The sequence below is a fragment of the Erpetoichthys calabaricus genome, chromosome 16 (genome assembly GCF_900747795.2).
Source record: "Erpetoichthys calabaricus chromosome 16, fErpCal1.3, whole genome shotgun sequence".
Classification (NCBI taxonomy): Eukaryota; Metazoa; Chordata; class Cladistia; order Polypteriformes; family Polypteridae; genus Erpetoichthys; species Erpetoichthys calabaricus.
The window spans coordinates 41,284,148-41,304,538 of NC_041409.2; the positions used below are offsets into that span (position 1 = coordinate 41,284,148).

Sequence of the window (20,391 nt, forward strand, 5' to 3'; positions counted from 1 at the left end):
TGTCCAATTTGTACTGCATGTAATTTTGCTAATAATTACTTCTGAACTGCACATCATGCAAACATCAGAATATGCTGCATAAAAACGTTTGTTCTTAATGTACCACTAATCAATGCATTAGTAATGTATTTTATGAATATCTTCTTGCACATTAAAGAAATGAAATGAGCCCCAAGGAAAATGCTATCACTGTGGTTAGTGAGCCTTCATGTGTTTTCCATAAAGGTACATCAATTGCTGTTTTCTGAGCACTGAGGTATCAACAATTTAAAGAGTACATTAATAAAATGGTATAAAAGCTGAGATGGTTCACTCTTGAGGCTCACAGGGGAATTCACATACATATGTGTGTGTACACTAGAGTTCTGTACTATGATGTAAGTCTACTAAACTTGTACATTAATTTATTAGCCACAGCTTCCTTTGTCAGTTTAAGGTTACAGGCAGCACTATGTGTCAGGCAAATTGCAAAACTAAATAGAAACAGTCCATTGCAGGGTACAAACCTTCACCAACTACTGCCTAGTGAAAATACAATAGTTTAAGATGCTACAGAAAACAAAACCTTCAAAAATAATCTTATTATTAACCTTTGGCATAATGTTTAGAAACTCAGTACTCCAACAATTTGACATAAAATTGCTTGGAATGGGCTTAACAGCTTAATATATACATTTATATAAGAATATAACAACAGGTGAACAAACATATACTGTACTTTCAGCTTTTCATATTAAGTGATATCATGTATGAGCAAATCCTAAATACTGGATATCTACAGATATCTGATGTTCAGCATAACGAGCCTCCTCTGCATAAACCAAGCCCTTACATGCCGTCTCTTGACTATTCACAGTACTTTTTTATTTTAATTTGGTAATATTCTCCAGAAAGCATTAAGCTATCAACTGGGAGGTCTCATTTCTTACTAACATACACAACTGATGTAGGTCTTTATTTTTACTTCTGTTCTAATTCAGTGCTCACTCAGGCTTCCAAATTTATCATTCTGTTTGTTGTGATTCTTAGTGAGACGTGGGTGACATTTTGGAGAAGAAACTGGTGAGAAAAACACTGTCATGTTGATAGCAATAAAGCCATGATAATTAGATTCTGGTCCAGCAGAATGATTATTTGCACACTGAATGAGATTAATATTACTGTATAAACATACTGAGACAGTACAAAGTCTTTACAAAGAAGGAAAAATAAAATGCCTATGTAATTTGACATAATTAAGACCAAATGTTTGCTCAGGTCAAGCTACCATATATTCTTCAGTCTGTTCATATTTAAAATTGTGAGCATAGTATATAAATACAGTAATCCCTCGCTATATCGTGCTTCGCCTTTCACGGCTTCACTCTATCGCGGATTTTACATGTAAGCATATTTAAATATATATCGCAGATTTTTTGCTGGTTTGCGGATTTCTGCGGACAATGGGTCTTTTAATTTCTGGTACATGCTTCCTCAGTTGGTTTGCCCAGTTGATTTCATACAAGGGACGCTATTGGCAGATGGCTGAGAAGCTACCCAACTTACTTTTCTCTCTCTTTCTCTTGCGCTGACTTTCTCTGATCCTGACGTAGGGGGATTGAGCAGGGGGGCTGTTCGCACACCTAGACGATACGGACGCTAGTCTAAAAATGCTGAAAGATTATCTTCACGTTGCTACCTTCTGTGCAGCTGCTTCGTGAAGCGACATGCTGCACGGTGCTTCGCATACTTAAAAGCTCGAAGGGCACATATTGATTTTTTATGTTTGTTTTTCTCTGTCTCTCTCTCTCTCTCTGCTCCTGACGGAGGGGGTGTGAGCTGCCGCCTTCAACAGCTTTGTGCCGCGGTGCTTCGCATACTTAAAAGCCAAACAGCCCTGTTGATTTGTTTGCTTTCCTCTCTCTTTCTGACTCTGTCTCTGCTCCTGACGTGCACTCCTTTGAAGAGGAAAATATGTTTGCATTCTTTTAATTGTGAGACGGAACTGTCATCTCTGTCTTGTCATGGAGCACAGTTTAAACTTTTGAAAAAGAGACAAATGTTTGTTTGCAGTGATTGAATAACGTTCCTGTCTCTCTACAACCTCCTGTGTTTCTGCGCAAATCTGTGACCCAAGCATGACAATATAAAAATAACCATATAAACATATGGTTTCTACTTCGCGGATTTTCTTATTTCGCGGGTGGCTCTGGAACGCAACCCCTGCGATGGAGGAGGGATTACTGTAAAAACAAACTAAACATCAATTAAGGGGTGAGATGTATCCAGTAATAAAACTGTGTGATGAACATTATGGATGGACTGACATCCTGACTGGGATGAATGGTGTTTCCTTATCCAGCTGGAAAGTCATTGATGAATGAAGCAGAAAGATGCGCATCCCAGCTAAGAAGGTTGATATTTTCAGATTGAGATATTAATATAGTGAAAGATAATAAGGAGCGATTGCCTCCTAAAGCCGTGCATTTCTCCAGCACACTGAGAGGCAGCATTCCTCTGATGTAGCTCCCATTTTGACACCAGCAGGGCTACATTGAAGTAGCAGCTCAGGCAGCCCTGGTGGGGTCCTTGGGAGCCACTACAAAGTACTGTTGGGAGGAGGCTCTCTAGATAGATGTAGGTTTTGCCTGATCTGGAAGTGCTTCCTCATTACAGTGCTGACATGCCAGAAGTACTCCCGGGTCTGAGTTAAAGGGAGACTTGGAATTGGGAGAGGAGAAGGACAATGATTGCCTGGGAAAAAGTGGAGGAAAAAAAACCAAAGGAAAGATAAAATGATTTGAGCCTGTGAGGAACTGTAGAAGAAACCTGTGATAAGGTATTTTATGTTTAAAAAAAAAAACAAATAAATAAATAATCAGAACCGAGGATTGTCTTTGATCTAGTTGTGTCTGAGGTTTGGGGTCTCGAGATGCCCCCTACAGACTGATTTTCACATTTATTTATATATTTATTTACTTTTCACACAAAGGTAATCACCTATGTATTAAAACAACAGAATTTATACCATATGTGTGTGTGAACCAAATCAACATGGATGCCAAAAACTGTAAAATAATTTTTTTGGTAATCACTGAACTTGTAACGCTTGAGAACTGTACATCTATTTCTTGCCCAATTAACATGTGCCAAAGTGAAGACATGGTCTATAGAATTCTGTCATGTCTTCCAAAGATGGCCCAAAGTCCAGCTTGCCTATGACATTGATGACAAAATAAAGTGCTTCAATCATGCAGTAAATCAAAATGGAAAGTCAAAGAGAGACAGTTAAGAGAAAACAGACACTACAGGGATTTGTTATGGGTGAGTAGAGTGCATTCTTCACTAACAATTTAATATAAGCAAGAACTGTGCTCAATGGGTGCTCCAAATGTCCAGCTCCTGAAAATTCACAGAAAATTAAAGTTTATGTATATATATATATATATATATATATATATATATATATATATATATATATATATATAGTTTTTCATGCTGAAACGTTCACAAAGTGTTTATATTGCCCATAGTTTTTGAGTCCTGTGTTTTATATAAATGCTACTTAAGATGTATGGGTTTTTTAAACATTAAATGAAGTATTGACAAATCCTTGAAAAAATAATCCCTTGGATGCTCATCTGGACATTTTCACCAGGATATCTCAAAACAGTCTGTTAACGAACATGGTGAATGGTTTCATCAGAAAATTTCTGAAATGAAAAAGTGATACTAAGGCAAATGGTGTTTGAGAATGCTCCCGGACTACTGCTGTACCCTTTAGAGCAGGGGTCTCTAACACGTCGCTCGCAAGCTACCGGTAGCTCAACCCCTTTCCAAATAGCTCACCAAAGGGTTAATGAATACTACATAGATTTGATAACTTAGTCAAATTAGGGGTGGGCGATCTTTCCAAAAAATCATTTCACGATCCACAAGCTGAACTGCAATCTATCTTTTCAATGTGGCAAACACTTAAGAGAATATCCGGACTCAAACTCATCAAGAACCAAGTAACACTTTATCAAAGAAAGTTGAATTCAATTGTTCTCTCGTTTGCTAGCTAAACGGAGTTAAGGTACACACCCCTAAGCTCGAGTGAGTGGGAAAGGCCCCTCCCCTCGGCCTGCTGCCTTTTTCTCAGGTTCGTGCAAATAAATCAGTGCCGCAAGTGATATATGATACATAGCGAAATGAGAGAAGTCGGAAAATCAACTGGAATGTTCAAGCAAATTATAGAAAAAAAAAAACAATCTAAATCCATTAAGTAGTTCTCTCGTGAAAAGCAGACACGTATACAGACAGACAGACGTTGGATTGTATACATTATATGTTAGTAAACCTTCAAAATAATGTGCAGTTAAAGTCTCAACAGCATTCTCAGCATTTCTGAAGCTTAGTAGAGCCAGATAACTATAAGAATCTTCACCAAGCAGCTCTGAAAATGGCTGCTTTGTTTGGGTCTACATACCTCTGTGAGTCTGCCTTTTCTGACATGAATGTCATGAAATCAAAGTTCAGAACAAGACAGACAGATGAAAATTTAACTGAATGCATGAGAGTGAACCAAAGTGGCTGCACTACACCATACACCTCTCTTGTTGACTCCATGCAGTGCCAGTCATCTGACTAACTAAAAAACACATCACACATGCAACTGGACATGTGAACACTCTTGTGAAGTGAAACAGTGACATGGAACAAAATGACAAATGAATATGTAATATCTGTGTATTTGTAATTGCATTGATTTGTTTTGACAGCATTCAAGTTTTAATTCAATAGTGTGAGATACACTAGAAAATGCATACAGACATACAAAATGCACTTGCAGGTGAACTAAATATTTTTTTATGATGTTTTAATGCAAAATGTGAGTTGTATACATAAACATTTTGTAAATGTTCAGGCAAAACAAGATTATTCAGTTTGTGTGGGTTAAAATAAGCTATGAGAATAAATGTTAGAACACAAGTAGCTCTCGTCCATTTTAATTTTGTAAAAGTAGCTCTCAGGGGAAAAAAGGTTGGAGACCCCTGCTTTACAGCAATATTCCTGAGGGCAAGTACAGAACTGAATTGCACATTTTTACCTTTTAGGTAATAGTAATAATAGTGCCAGCAGTGTGGTGTAGTGGTGAAAGCTTTGGACTTCAAACCCTGAGGATGTGGGTTCAAATCACTCTACTGGTAATGTATGACCTTGTCTGTGGATTTCCTTTCCATTTGGAAAATCAAAAGAAATGTAACCAATTGTATCATAAATGTTCTAAGCTGACTTGGATAAAGGCGTCAGCCAAATAAGTAAATGTAATGTAAACATAAGTTATTGTAAATTTTAACTGTATATCACTTAACATCCTTGCTTGGCCTGGAAAGTCTGATTAGATGTTTGAATTCAGCACGTAAAATACAGCACGGTTCACCTATATTGATTCATTTGACAAAAACAAAAATTGCATTTTGTTACCCAGTGTAATTCGGGATGGAATTTTGAGATATTACTATAACAGATGTAGAAGAAGAATGTTCTCCTCAGCACCATGTATTTTGTGTGTTTAGTAAATTAGAATTTTTATAATAACTATTTTGTAACTTGCCAGTGAGAGAAGCTTGGCTTATGAACTAACAAAAATATATTATTCCAGGGTTCAGGAGAAATAGTGTCCACATGAATAAAATCTAAGCTGTTTCTTGCTTTCCCTTTCTCAGAGTGAATGCTTCAGGGACAAGGTCACAAGGCTGCAGAAAAGTACATGTAGTTTATGCAAAGGCGTCTCTCCTGTGCTTAGCTTTGAGAACACAGATAATGCTTAGCTCAACAGACATATTGTTTAACTCTACTTAGATGATAAGGATGTTTTTCTGTCTTATTAATCATGAGATGCTGAAGTATAAAAAACCCCTCCTGGCATTTGATCAGGGTTCAAATTGAGCTTTGCGGCAATAAGTTATGCTCTTTGAATCTCTACTTACTGTGACTCCGAATAAATAATAAAGAGACCTGAAGAAATATTATCTGCCTGCTTTCAGTGTGTGAATAATAAAGAGACCTGAAGAAATATTATCTGCCTGCTTTCAGTGTGCCTTTTTCGTCCACAGTTTTTGGCACCCAATGTGGGGCAGGAGACGGGCAGATGACTCCCTGAGCGGGTTCGTCCAAGTGGACCGATTTCCGCGGATCGAGGACCAGCTCTGGTAAAAGTTAGGACTGGCCTACCTCGGGCGTTTTCCGGCTTGGGGAGTCGCTGACCTCCTCCTGACCGAAACGAAAAGCAACTGGACGGGATTTTTCCAGGCAGGCAGAAGGAGTCGCGGTGAGTAGATTCGGGGGATTCCCGTTGGTTTGACTGGTGTGCTGGAAAAAATAGACGTATACGCGGAAAAGGAAAAGGAAAAGAAAGAAAAAAGCATGCGGAAAGAATAGAGAATCATACTGTATCGACATAGAAGGGTTTTAGGGATTCATAGAGAGTGACGGCACAGTGTGAATGTTAGTAAGTCACCCCTTAGGAATTCGAGTAGAAAGGAACGAGTGGCACACTCCTAAAAATAAAGAGGAATAGGGGTGAAAGGGGCAGTTAGAGTACGTGTGAAATTTGGAAGAGGGGAGGTCATGTTTTCCACTTGTCAACTGGTTGATTTCCGGGGACGACAAGTGGGACGAGAAATAATCGGGGATTGAGTTGCTCTCTGTTGAAGGCCTACCGCTTACTATGGGAAATAAATAGCAAGCCAGTCAAACAGGTCCCCCAGGGTCCTCAAAACCTAATGTTAGAAGGATTATTTTCAGAGAATCACCAGGCTCCTAGTACACCGTCGGGATTGAAAGGCGGATCCCCTAAAAAGTTAATAGAGAAGCAGACTGGGTTGGATATTAAAAAGGCATGTAAGAAGTGGAATAAGCAGAGGCGTAACAACCTGCTGGCTGCTGAAGTCAAAACACGAAAAGACAAGGAAGAATTATTGCTAGCGTTGCAGAAAATGAAGATAGAGACAGCGCCCAAGCCTGAAAGTAAAAGAAAGCAGACCGAAAAGAAAGACCCCCTATACCCCGTAATCTGTCCACCCCCTCCTTACCAAACTCCCCCGCTTCCACCTCCTGCACCCCCCACCTCCAACTGCACCCCTGTTAACAGACGAACCGTCTGGAGCAGGTTTTTACGATGAACAATATCATTATGACCCGTCCTCACAAATTGACCCTGAGGAAGATAATTCAGATCATTCACAAGGTGCTACTGGGTTGCAATGGCAGAAACCAGAAGAGTCATCTGTCTCCCAGCGCACAAGCAGTCAGACCCTCCGTTCTAAACCAAATGAGTGGTTTTACTTCCCCCTTCAGCTCCCCTAAGCCTTCTGACTCGACATTCTCTTGCCCCCTCATTGAAGTCCCCCAACCCCCGACATGATCCCGCACAACCTCCAGGCAATAATAATCCCACTACTGTAATGATTCACCAAAACTGGGACTTTCAAGGATTAAAAGATGTGGTGTCTGAACTACCCGACCCCTAAGCAGTCGGTGGACTGCAATTTGTGGAGCCGTTACAGCAGCTGGATAACATGTATAAAACAAATGCTGCAGAGTGGACACAGGTGCTCCGTCGACAGCTGAGCACCACATGGGCAACTGTAAATCGCGGTGATCATGACGGTGTCCCTTGGCGTTGGAATGAAGGTCCTTTCCTCGACCAGTGAGAGCCTTTGAAAGGAGCCCTGGCAGAAAAATATAAAAAGGGCACAAACTGGTCACTAATTTCAGCCGGCTCACCGATTGCAAGATCTGATGGCTAATCACTCTGGGCTAGACAATACAAACGATAGAACTCGTGCTGCAGTGCCTCCTTTCATCTCGGGACTGAGAAGTGACATTCAAAGCAAAGTCTGCACGTCCTGCAAAAGGCTGGAAGACCGCAACGTTCAAGGAAGTCAAGCGTCATGCAGAGCATGCTGACAGACAGACTAAATTAAAAGAGTCAGACACACAGACCAAACTTTTGGCTGCACAAATAAATTACTATACTGGAAGAACTGACCTGGCTAGGGGTAGAGGACGCGGAAAATTCTTTGGAGGTCGAGGGCGCGGAAGAGGACGCGGGTTCCATTTATCAAACCCTAATACTCCTTTCGCTCAGATGCCTAACACTTCGGAGCAGATGCCAGCGCCATATGCCTGTTACGGCTGTGGTGAACTTGGACATTTCAGACACAACTGCCCACACAAGCGCCTCCGTCACCCCCTCTCCCTGAGCCTAATGACATTCCTTGGTCCTAAGAATTATCAGGGACCCCAGCCACTTTTTCCAGTTTCCTTTGCTTACTCGTCATGCTGAAACTGATCTTTTATTGACTTTAATGACAAAGAAACTGCCTTTGAAATGGACACAGGAGCCACGCGCTGAAGGACATCCCTGCCTCGAAAGATACAGTAAAAGTGCTTACTGCCTCGGGACAGCCTCATATTTTGCTGGTCTCAAAACCTCTGCAATTACAGCTCATCACTGACAGTTTCATTATTGACTCGTTGCTTTCTGTTAAATCATTCGTGCCCTGTGAAACTGCTGGGATGGGATCTTATGACTTAATTGTCAATCTCAATTTCTTTAACTGAACAAGGATTTTTGCTGCTCCATTCCTAAGCTCCTGTGCCAAACTTCACACCCCAAGTCCTCTTTTACAGCCTGGACCCTGAACATCTCCCTGCACACCTTCCTCTTGAAAGCCCTTCATTTTTTCCCCTCATGCCTATTTTCCTCACTTACAAGTCCCGGACACCCTGCCTTGTACTGCCCAGTATTTCCCTACTGAAGTGGACATACCTTGGTTAGAATCTTTTCTTTCCTCCAGCACATGCCCTGAAACTTTGCACAATCCATGTATTTTTGTTGTCTACTAAAGCTGTTGCTTCAGTGCACCTCACATATTCACAAAGCGTTTTCTATTTAGGAGATTCGGTTCCCCATGTTTCCTTAGCACTGTGGTCCCAAGGGAAAAATGATTATGGAAGGATAGCACACTGTGAGCCACTGGTGATTTTCTCAAAATCTTCCTTCCGCCTGCACCGTGTCCAGGATCCTCTGTCCCCAGAGGCAGAGGCTGGCATCGCCGCCATACATTCTGATCTCGTGAGGCGAGGAGCGATTATTCCAATTACATACTCTCCAGTCAACTCCTCCATTTTACCTGTAAAAAAGGCTGACGGATCATGGCGTTTTGTTCAAGACCTACGACAAGTTAACTCTGCGGTTTTTCCTAGAACACCTATTGTTCCTAATCCTTCCACTATTCTTTCCACAATACCCCCATCCGCCCGGTACTTCTCTGTTATTGACCTTGCTAACGCTTTCTTTTCCATTCCTGTGTACCCTGATTCTCAATTCTGGTTTGCTTTTACCTTTCAAAACCGTCGATGGACCTGGACCGTCATGCCTCAGGGATATACTGAAGCCCCTTGTGTTTATGGCCAAGCTCTTGCTCAAAATTTAGAAGGCTTTTGGCCGGAAAAAGACAGTGTATTGATACAGTATGTAGATGATATAATGTTATGTAGTTCAACTGAAGAAGATTGCGCCCGTGACACTGAAAAATTGTTATTTTTTTTAGGAGAAAAATGGCCATAAAAAAGTGTCAAAAACAAAACTACAGTTAGTCCAAACTACCGTTAAATATTTAGGTCATGACATTTCTTGCGATACAAGAGCTCTCTCTAGCGGCCGTATAACCATCATTCAAAACCTTCCAAGACCGGTCACAAAACAACAGGTTAAGTCAGGATATTTCTCTGTGGCTGCATAGCTTTTGATGGGAATGTTTTCTTGTTGTGGAGTTGTGCTGTGTGTTTCCCGAAATGGATTGTCTTTGTTTGTCGCTGGCACTTGGGCCGCCACGGAAATTAGTGTTTCCTTGTTGTCGCTGACCCGGTTCCGCCATGGACTTTTTCATGATCTGGAAGCTAGCACGTATAGCACCACGGTAAGATGAATTCCTAATTTAAAAGTAGTACCAGCTTGCGGCCTGAGAAGTTGTTTGCTTGTAAGTTTTTCAGGAGGAGCACAGCCTTTACAAAATCTAGCGAACACTGCCATCTGGCTGCATGCAGTGGAATAGCAGGCTGACAAGGCTCTATGTATTTTCTCGTCCATTCACTCTGTTCGTGGACGAAAAGGGGGGATTAATGAATGCAGTTCTATGAATGAATGCAGTTTTAACGCAACTACATGCAGACAAACAAAGGCCAATAGCCTATTTTTCGAAAAAATTGGATCCTGTAGCTACAGCTCTCCCACCTTGCCTTAGGGCTGTGGTTGCTACGACTGAAGCTGTACTGGCTAGTACTGATATAGTGCTCATGAGCCCCCTAACAGTAAAGATACCTCACGCCGTTCATTCTATTTTAGTACAGGCTAAGACCTCACATCTCACAACTGAAGAAGAAGGGGAGCCCCACAACTGTCATGACGAAATAACTAAGATTATAAAACCTACGATTGGAAAATGGAACATCTTCAACCAGCTATACAGTGGTCAAAGGTGACCACCTGCTGGAAGCAAACCGAATTTCATCAAGTTTAAGCGCGCAGGCCGCTGAATTGATAGCTATCACCCGAGCATGTCATTTGTCTGAAGGGAAAATTATAACAATTTATACGGATTCCAGATATGCTTTTGGAGTCTGCCATGATCATGGAGCCTTATGGAAATTAAGAGGCTAAGACCAGCGCTGGCAAACTGATCCAACATCAAAAATTGATTGAATCCCTCTTAGAAACTATAACTAAACCATCAAAGTTAGCGATCGTTAAATGTCAAGCTCACATAGGAAAACAAGATCCTGTCAGCAAAGGAAACGAATTAGCTGATCACTTTGCTAAACAGGCTGCATATAATAACACACCAATCTCTTTATTCCAACAGACAAATAACCAGGACCCTGATAATCAACTTGTTTCTTTACAGAGTGCAGCCATGGACAGAGAAAAAAGAAAATGGTCCAAAGAAGGGTCCCTCTCTGATGGAGTCTGGACCCATAGGCAAACTAACAAACCTTTCCTCCCAAAGGCTTCTTTCCCAGGTATGGCAAAAATCACTCATGGTCTAGACCATGCTGGAAAGGATGCCATGATTCAAGATGTTGAAAAACACTGGGAAGCTGTAGGCTTCTCTACATATGCAGAGCAGTTCTGCAGGAGCTGTGCATTATGTCAAAAGTTTAATGTAGAAAAGGGCACCCAGGTAAGTCCAGGTAAGTCCCGCCGTTATACCTAATCCAATGGGTCCGTTTGAACACCTCCAAATGGATTTCATTGAACTAACTCTGTCTAAAGGTTACCGTTATTATCTAGTAATTGTTGATGTGTTCTCCTGATGGGTAGAAGCTTTTCCTTCTAAACACGCTGATGCTAAAACTGTAGCCAAAGCTTTAATCAAAGAAATTATTCCTAGGTGGGGCATACCACAGAAATTACAAACTGATAATGGCACCCTAAAATCTAAATTAGCAAAAATCTGTGAGCAGACAAATTTATCCTGGCCAGACGCTTTGCCTCTAGCCTTAATGGGATTGAGGGGAAGAACACACCGGCAATTAGGACTGTCGCCGTTTGAAATTCTGACCGGACGACCCATGCCCGTTATGGGAAATGTTAACCTGCATACTGTGGATAATGATCTTCTCTCTTGTCTTACAGGTCTCCGAGCTTCTCTGAAAGAAGTCCACAAGCAGGTGAACCAGGCCTGGAGGACTAATCTTCCATCTAAAGACACGCCGATTCCCTTAGGCACTTGGATCCTCGTCCGTGACACTCGGAGGAAACATTGGCATCAGCCGAGGTGGAGAGGACCGTTCCAAGTTCTTCTGTCCATACCACATGCAGTGAAAGTGGAAGAATTGCCCGCCTGGATTCACGCCTCACATTGCAAGAGATGGCACCTTTGATTGCTGTGGTACTATGCTTTTCTTTTCCCTTGTCTACTGCCCTGGTCACCTTGACTTTCCCGTTAGGAATCACCACATCAGTGCAGGTTGATTTCTGCTCTATTATCAACTGTGGGACTGGTCGACAAGCCCAGTGGACCTGGTCTGACAAATACGTGTGTATGACTGTTACAAAGTATTATTGGGGGAGTAACTGCGACACCTGGCAATGGGTTTTTGCTAACACTGGAACTGAGGACTGGGGTTATCAACCTTTTGAGGCCCAAAAATACGGTTTGAAAAATCGATTTTCTATCATAAAAGGACATGCTTCTCATGAATGTGCTGACAACCATTGTAACCTCTTGATTTTCACTTTGAAGAACCCCTCTTTACATTACTCAGGAACCTATATATTAGGGGCATATGTATCTAGAACAGACCCTTTAGGGAGATTTCTAATTAAGACTGACAATCCTGTTACTAACACCTCTTATTCTCCTGCACACACACCCGTCTCCCCAACTTCTGGTTCAGACTTTTCTCCTGTTAAGATTATGAATATTTCCACCCTTTCATCCACTTTTTTCAATTGAAACTGGCTATGGCAATCAGAACCGTTGGTTGCAGGGGGTATTATATTCGGCTAAGCAAGTAAATCACTCTGATTGCTACGCCTGTGCTACGGCCAGGCCACATTTGGCTACCGTCCCTTTCCCTCTTTCTAATATTTCTGACCCTGTTGGTCTTCCTTGTCTCCTTGTCCTTTTTACCTCTCCGTCCACACCAAAAGACTCTAACTGCATTACACTTTCTCTCCTCTTTCCTCCCACTTCTCATATGACTCCACCGATGTTCCAGTCTCATGAAGGCAATTATACCTGCTTCTCTAGTAATTATAGTTCCCCCTTCATGCTTCTCGCCGAAAAGGGGGGTGTATGTGCTATGTTTGGTGATGCGTGCTGCACTTGCATCCCTAATAATACGGCTCCCGATTCTGGCATTTCTAACCCCTGGGATCAATGGTTTATGTCTACTTTTGGATCCTGGGGCTGATGGCTCAGGTCAGTTTTTATTTCACTGGCCATTGCTTTTATCATTCTGTTGCTTGTGGCCTGCTGTATCGTTCCCCTGATCAGATATATTGTGTCCCAGTATTTCACTGCCTCTGTGGCCAAGGCTTATATGTTACACGAAGAATGCATGCTTCAAATTTCTTCCTCCTTTTCTTCTACTCCTTCCCCTTCTCCTACTCTTTCCTGCATTACTCCTATGTAACCCATATTTTTGTTGGTTCAAAAAGGGGGGAATGTAGAAGAAGAATGTTCTCCTCAGCACCATGTATTTTGTGTGTTTAGTAAATTAGAATTTTTATAATAACTATTTTGTAACTTGCCAGTGAGAGAAGCTTGGCTTATGAACTAACAAAAATATGTTATTCCAGGGTTCAGGAGAAATAGTGTCCACATGAATAAAATCTAAGCTGTTTCTTGTTTTCCCTTTCTCAGAGTGAATGTTTCAGGGACAAGGTCACAAGGCTGCAGAAAAGTACATGTAGTTTATGCAAAGGCGTCTCTCCTGTGCTTAGCTTTGAGAACACAGATAATGCTTAGCTCAACAGACATATTGTTTAACTCTACTTAGATGATAAGGATGTTTTTCTGTCTTATTAATCATGAGATGCTGAAGTATAAAAAAACCCTCCTGGCTTTTGATCAGGGTTCAAATTGAGCTTTGCGGCAATAAGTTATGCTCTTTGAATCTCTACTTACTGTGACTCCGAATGAATAATAAAGAGACCTGAAAAAATATTATCTGACTGCTTTCAGTGTGCCTTTTTCGTCCACACAGGCAATGCTGGAAAGAACATGTACTAACTTTTTAAGGAGGTTGTGGATGTAGGCCATTAGTCAATGTCAACCTGCTATGCAAATTGTGGCAACCGATCACAGAAAAACTTTCATGAAAGCCTTTCAGCTATTCTCCTAGTTGACAACAATGGCCCAGTTTACATTGCAGAGGTTGCAAATGCTGCTTTATGAAACAATGAATTCACAGAGTTGTCACTTGGCTCCTTGTGACTACCACATTTTCCCTAATCTCAAACACTACCTAAGTGAAATGCATTACACCAATGATGAAAACATCAAGTCAGCTACAGAAGAGTGTTTGCACATTATGCTCATGTTGCTTGAGAAAAGTTTTGTGGACATTATAAAAGATATAATACTGTTTATGGAGATAATACTGAAAATAAATTAAGATTTCAGTTTCTATTAATCAGTCCAGCTCACATAATTTTGGGTGTTTATACTGTTTAGTATAGTTTGTGCTTTTCAAAAAATATAAGCAGTAGTTTAAGCAAGTTTCCGAATTAAACAAACATAAATATATAAGGGATTCGTATGCATACAGAAATCTACATTTGTAAATAATATTTTTAAGGGTACAGCATAAAGGCATGTATATTATCATAGGTAGCACAAGTAGCATAAGAATACCCTATAGGACTACCACCAAACTGGCAAATGAAAAAGTGAATGTAATTGTAACTTACCGGTCGAACCTCCAGGAACGAGTTTGTAAACTGTCGTGCCAACCCAAAATCCAACATGTAGCACTTCCTACAGGTGCTTGGAAAGCGGCCCATAGCAAAATTGGACTGTAAACATTAAACATAAAAAAAGCCAAGTTGTCACTCTAGGCAGGTCATTTTAATTACTATTTTAACTAATATGATATGTCAGTAGAATGAAGGTTAAAAAATGTTCCTTATAACTACATAGTAAATGTCAAAGCAAAAGATGCAAATACACTTGAGCTTCTACCAGTTCCAAGATAACTTTCTGCTGTATACAGGAACTTATGAGAACCACCAGGACAAAGACTTTAATTGCATGCTGAGGTCTGCTGGTTAGGAAGTCCAAAATTCAGTTGCAGTGGGTGGTATTAAATCATTAATTGAAGAGTTTGTTGGTCAGCTTTGACAGCACAACAGTTTTAAATTGCAAGCCACAGTCTGTAAACTAAACGCTGAATATTGCACAAGAAAGGGCCAAGGTAACACAATCAAGAATATTTTTATGAAATATCAATATTCTGACTACAGACAATAATTTGAATCATTCCACATTTCCCACAGTTCAATACTCCATAAGCACGTAAGTAAAAAAGTAGAATGAAGTATTTACTTGAACCACGTGTGTACATTTAGTTCCCATTTGAAATTCACCACTTTCTGTACTCCTAAATCACTTAATTTTAAAAAAAAATTTTTTTTACATCTTCTTTCTTCCTCCAATCTTGCACCAGTTTTGTCAGACACATTGAATTTTGTGGCAGCAGCACAGTTACAAATTTCTTTTGCCACTTCAATGACTTTTAATTTAAAGCCAGCTTCATATTTCCTTCTGATCGAATGCTCCATCATAGATAAGGGATGCTCTTATGATAAAGGTGTATGAGGGTGTGAGATACAAAAAACACAAAACAGTGCAAACGTCGCTTCGGAATACTTCTGGTATTACCATGTGGTCACATAGGCACAATACACAAAAAAAGGCAGTGTGCTCTGTGGTTACTCTCTCAGGTGGGCGTTAGCATATCATAATCTCTTGCATCTATTTCCACATTTGACTTATACGACTGACATTATAAAATACCAGAAATTATACAGTAAAAAGCGTAATAATGATTCTGTCTCTTGGTTTGATGCCTTTACTGCATTTGACTTGTAAAATATCTGCTGTTCCTTGATTGGGACCAAATTAAACATTATTTTGCTAGCTTGGTCACTTAAAAAGTTCAGAAGTCCAGAGAAGATCACACCTTTGTATTGAACAATACTTACACTGTAAGCACACATTTTCAGCATTTTCTTCACAGTTGTGTCAGTCATTCACCCCCCAACTGCTGTGAACCTTAAAGAACATGCTATTAGGTTCATATGCTCTTATTTTTTATCTTTATTTTCATTAAGTCACAGCTCTGCCATTTGGTACTGTGTGTTCAGTCACGATTACAACTGTTTTACATTTTCCAATGCTACAGCAATGTGGATATTGTTGGAAATGACGTCTATACAATTTCCAGATACTCCTTGTATGACATCAGTAGTACTCTATTTAAGATGGTGATGCCATAACTTTTGTATGTGTTTCTGGATGTTGAAAAAAAAAAAAAGGCAAAAGCTATGTGGTATGAATACTTATTTCCTGAAATATATTTAGGGATACAGATGTGCACTTCTTTTTTTCCCTTGACTTTGATTTCATGTTTACAATTTGGTTTGGTACTTTCGGTTTTTGTTTTTATTTCCTAGCTTTAACCCAATGCACATTAATTAGACATCAGTTATTGGCTCCTTTTCCTAGTTCTTGGTTGTAAATCTTTCAGTCTTATTTCCTTCCTCTCTTATTTGCTTCCTGGCAGAACGGCAAAATCTTTATATGCCTTCACCATTTCTGACAACAATCCGCCATTTACCTCTCTTCATTAACATTTTAGCTTTCCAACGTGTTCTTTTGATATATTACAGCTAGGCCACTACATGCTGTACAACCAGCACCATTATTCCATTCATTCTACTCACTTAATAACTTGTCCAAATCCTTAATCCACATTTTTCATTACACTACTACCACTACTATCAATCACTACATTCCTCAAGAATTTTTCTCACACCCAGTTTTGTTTTAGTCACATGTTTATCGATCCTGAACACATTCTTTTTTGCTCTATCACTCTCTTCATGAATGCTTTAAACTTAATATTTATGCTGTTTTGGTTGTGTTTCCAGTATGTTTCTTTGCTCCTCCATACAGGATATCCTGCAAGCTTCATTTGCCTACAATACACCTCAGCATTTTCTTGTGTTTCTAAGTCAATTTTCTTACAATACAAACTCTTTCCTATTGGTTGTATCCTGACATTCTTTGTTTCTGATCACACCAGAAGTTGACACGTGTCTCTTGTCCTTTGACCAAAAAACAAAAGCAAACCTACTGCTTTACAGCAGGGGTGGGCAAAGTTGATCCTGGAGGGCCGCAGTGGCTGCGGGTTTTTATTCCAACCCAATTGCTTAATAAGAAGCATTTATTACTCAAGTAACACTTCTACTTTTGGATTACTGGATTAAAGACCAGAAGTCCATGTGACCGTCATCATCAAGATCTTCCATGAGAACAATGAATACAATGAGGACTGATTGAGGTCATTTATGTTAGGTAGAATGCCTAGAGGGGGCTGGGTGGTCTCATGGCCCGGAACCCCTGCAGATATTATTTTTTTCTCCAGCTGTCTGGAGTTTTTTTTTGTTTTTTCTGTCCTCCCTGGCAATCGGACCTTACTTTTATTCTATGTTATTTAGTGTTCTCTTATTTTAATTCATATTTTGTCTTTTTTTTCTCTTTCTTCATCATGTAGAGCACTTTCAGCTACATTATTTCTATGAAAATGTGCTATATAAATAAATGGTGTTGTTGTTGTACTTCATTTTTGTTGTCTCGCTCATTATGATTTTGAACCCTTATTGCATATTTTAGTCTTAAACAGCTGTAGTCTTGGTTTTTGTTCTTTATTAGCAATAAGACGCAAATGACAAAAGAAACCAGCAGTTCTCCATTTGCCTGTGTGTATTTATCCTGCACTGTTTGGTTTAATTAAATACTTGGAAGGAAAGTGAAGAGAAAAAAGTGAAGGAGTGATAATTACTCACCCAGTTTAAGACTTCAAATCATTTGGATGATATCCTTAGAAAGGGAAAGAAAATCTAGGATATGAAAATGACTTAACATGGCAGAGTTAAAGTAGTAACAAGCCATGAAATTAAATTATTGGCAACAATTGTTTTCTAATTAAGAAAATGGGTTGGAACAAAAACTTGCAGCCACTGCGGCCCTCCATGGGGCCTCATATATAAATAGTGCGTACGCACAAAAATGTTGTGTACTCCCATTTTCACACTCAAATCGCAATGTATAAAACCTAAACTTGGCATAAAGCCACGCACATTTTCACAGTAGTTCAAATCCTGGCATACACAAGTTCTCCTTTCGGTTTTGCAAATTGGCGGCACCCAGCGTCAAAGCAGTGCTTTTGTTCCAGTGTGGTTTCCCTTTCTTTTTAGATCCACATCCCTGATGCGGCTTTATCATATACACTGAAATTAACCGCATACTGTTTATTAGTTTAAGGCATCCGATTGTAATAACAATATAATGGTCCACAAAATGGCGAAACTATTCTAAATACCATAGGTGCGTTAGCGTTGTTACTCTCACTGCACCTTCTTCTTCTTGTTTCAGCTGCTCCAGTTAAGGGTTGCCACAGTGGATCATCTTTTTCCATATTACTCTCACTACACCACTTGGAGTATTTATATCACTGTATCTGAGTGTGGAATTACAACTCTACAGCAGCTGATCAGAAAGAGAATTATCGGTATACAGCATCAAGCACACGCTGCCTCAGCAATGCTGTCTATTGAACTGCTCTCATACGGCAAACGCTTCAGAGTCTTTCCTGTAAGGACCTCGCGGTTCAGAAACAGATTCACCCCAAGAACTATAAAACGCACTCAATCAGTCCATCAAGTGCTCCTTGTAGAACTGTTTGTACTTATTAGTACAATCACCTCAATGTAAACTTGTGATACAGTTATAATATTGCACAACCTGAGCCACTTTATAAAGCGCATATTTACATATATAATTTTTAAGATGATAAAATGTTATCATTATTTAAATAATCTATATTGTTAATAATTAAACATGTGAAGACACTGTGGCGCAGCGAAAGCCAGTTCAGGGATTGTTCTTGCCTTGCGCTGTATTTTTGCTGGGGCAGGCGCAACACTGAAAGGATAGATGGATAGAATAATTAAACATGTAATATGAAGATATTTCAATGTTCCTTAAAAGTTTTGAAGAATCGACGTTCTAAGCTTACATGTGGCTTAACATTTATTACAGAGCGGATTGTGTGGTTGCTGCCTCGCAGTTGGGAGATCTGGGGACCTGGGTTCACTTCCCTGGTCCTCCCTGCATGGAGTTTGCATGTTCTCCCTGTGTCTGCATGGGTTTCCTCCGGGCGCTCCGGTTTCCTCCTACAGTCCAAAGACATGCAGGTCAGGTGGACTGGCGATTCTAAATTGGCCGTAGTGTGTGCTTGGTGTGTGGGTGTATTTGTGTGTGTCCTGCGGTGGGTTCACACCCTGCCCAGGATTGGTTCCTGCCTTGTGCCCTGTGTTGGCTGGGATTGGCTCCAGCAGACCCCCGTGACCCTGTGTTCGGATTCAGCGGGTTTTAAAATGGATGGAAGGATGATTGTGTGGCGATTGGTTACTTGGAGAAAGAAAAGGAAGGACAGGAATTGGAGGATAGTACGCTTGAAAGAGACAGTACTGCTGCAATAAATTATTTCATCGAAGGTCGCGCACAGCACAGTAAGCATCTTGCGGGAGGCATGAACAATCTATCGAAAGGGCGCCAGCTCGTCACTATCACTGCACCACCGCATTCCCAAGTTTAATAACATGCTTTAACTTCTATCATCATGAAAATTATATCAAGTATACATCTCAGTATTTTAATTATTCAGAGAGCTGTAATATCACGAAAGTAATGCATTCTGTGTCCTGTAGGAGGAAGAGAAAGCCCGTTAAACAAGCACGTAGTGATTCACACACACAGAGCACATAGAAGAACATATACAAAACAAAGCATTTAATGTGCTACTTTAGTTACGATGGCATTTCAGAAACTAGTAAATTAAACGATTTAAAGATGAAGCTTATGATGTTCTACTTTAATGACAAAATAAACTACGTGATTAAAGTGGAAATTTCGAGATTAAACTTGACATTTCAAGGTATTTTCTCACTGTGTCCCTATTTTTTTTTTCTCTGTACCCTAATAAGCTTTCATATGACACTCAGACGGTGGGCTCCGACTTGCCTTTTCACGGCGACTTTGATATGTGACAATTTCTTTTTTATTTTGGGCACTGTGCGACTTTGTGAACTTGAGGTTTCGAGTTTCTCCGACACACTATGTTACTCGATCAACTTCCTGTTGTTGTTTATACCACTGTCTAAACCAGCAAATAGTAAGTTTTTCCTTGCCTCCACTTGGTATTCACTGAAATTCTTTTATTTTCCCCCATGCTTTTGCCATTGCCTTTTCACAGAACACTGAGTTTAAGGGCTATTTATATTGACTTGCATATTCAAAGAGGCATAATTCTGGGAGGAGTTTGGGTGGGGCAGCAGGTTCGTGAACGTGCGTTTCTTTTCACACTGACTGGGATTTATGGAGCAGAAGAACGTGGAAGTTGGCGAACGCACAGATTTATGCATCTGGATTTTTTGTGCATACGCACATTTCCGCTTTTGTCCTTACGCCATGTTTTAGTGTGAATTCTATGCACGGCGTTATGCATGAGGCCCCAGGACTGACTTTGCCCATTCCTGCTTTACAGACTCCTCATTCAGCTTTA

General features: G+C 40.3%; 1 protein-coding gene across 1 annotated transcript in view; it reads right to left on the reverse strand.

Moving 5' to 3' along the window:
• ttbk2a (tau tubulin kinase 2a) overlaps positions 1–20,391 on the reverse strand; it is a 325,367-nt gene that overhangs the window by 82,153 nt on the left and 222,823 nt on the right. Inside the window, exon 6 of the mRNA XM_051920065.1 lies at positions 14,453–14,557. Coding sequence (XP_051776025.1) covers positions 14,453–14,557 — 105 coding nt within the window. The remainder of the gene's footprint in view (positions 1–14,452; positions 14,558–20,391) is intronic.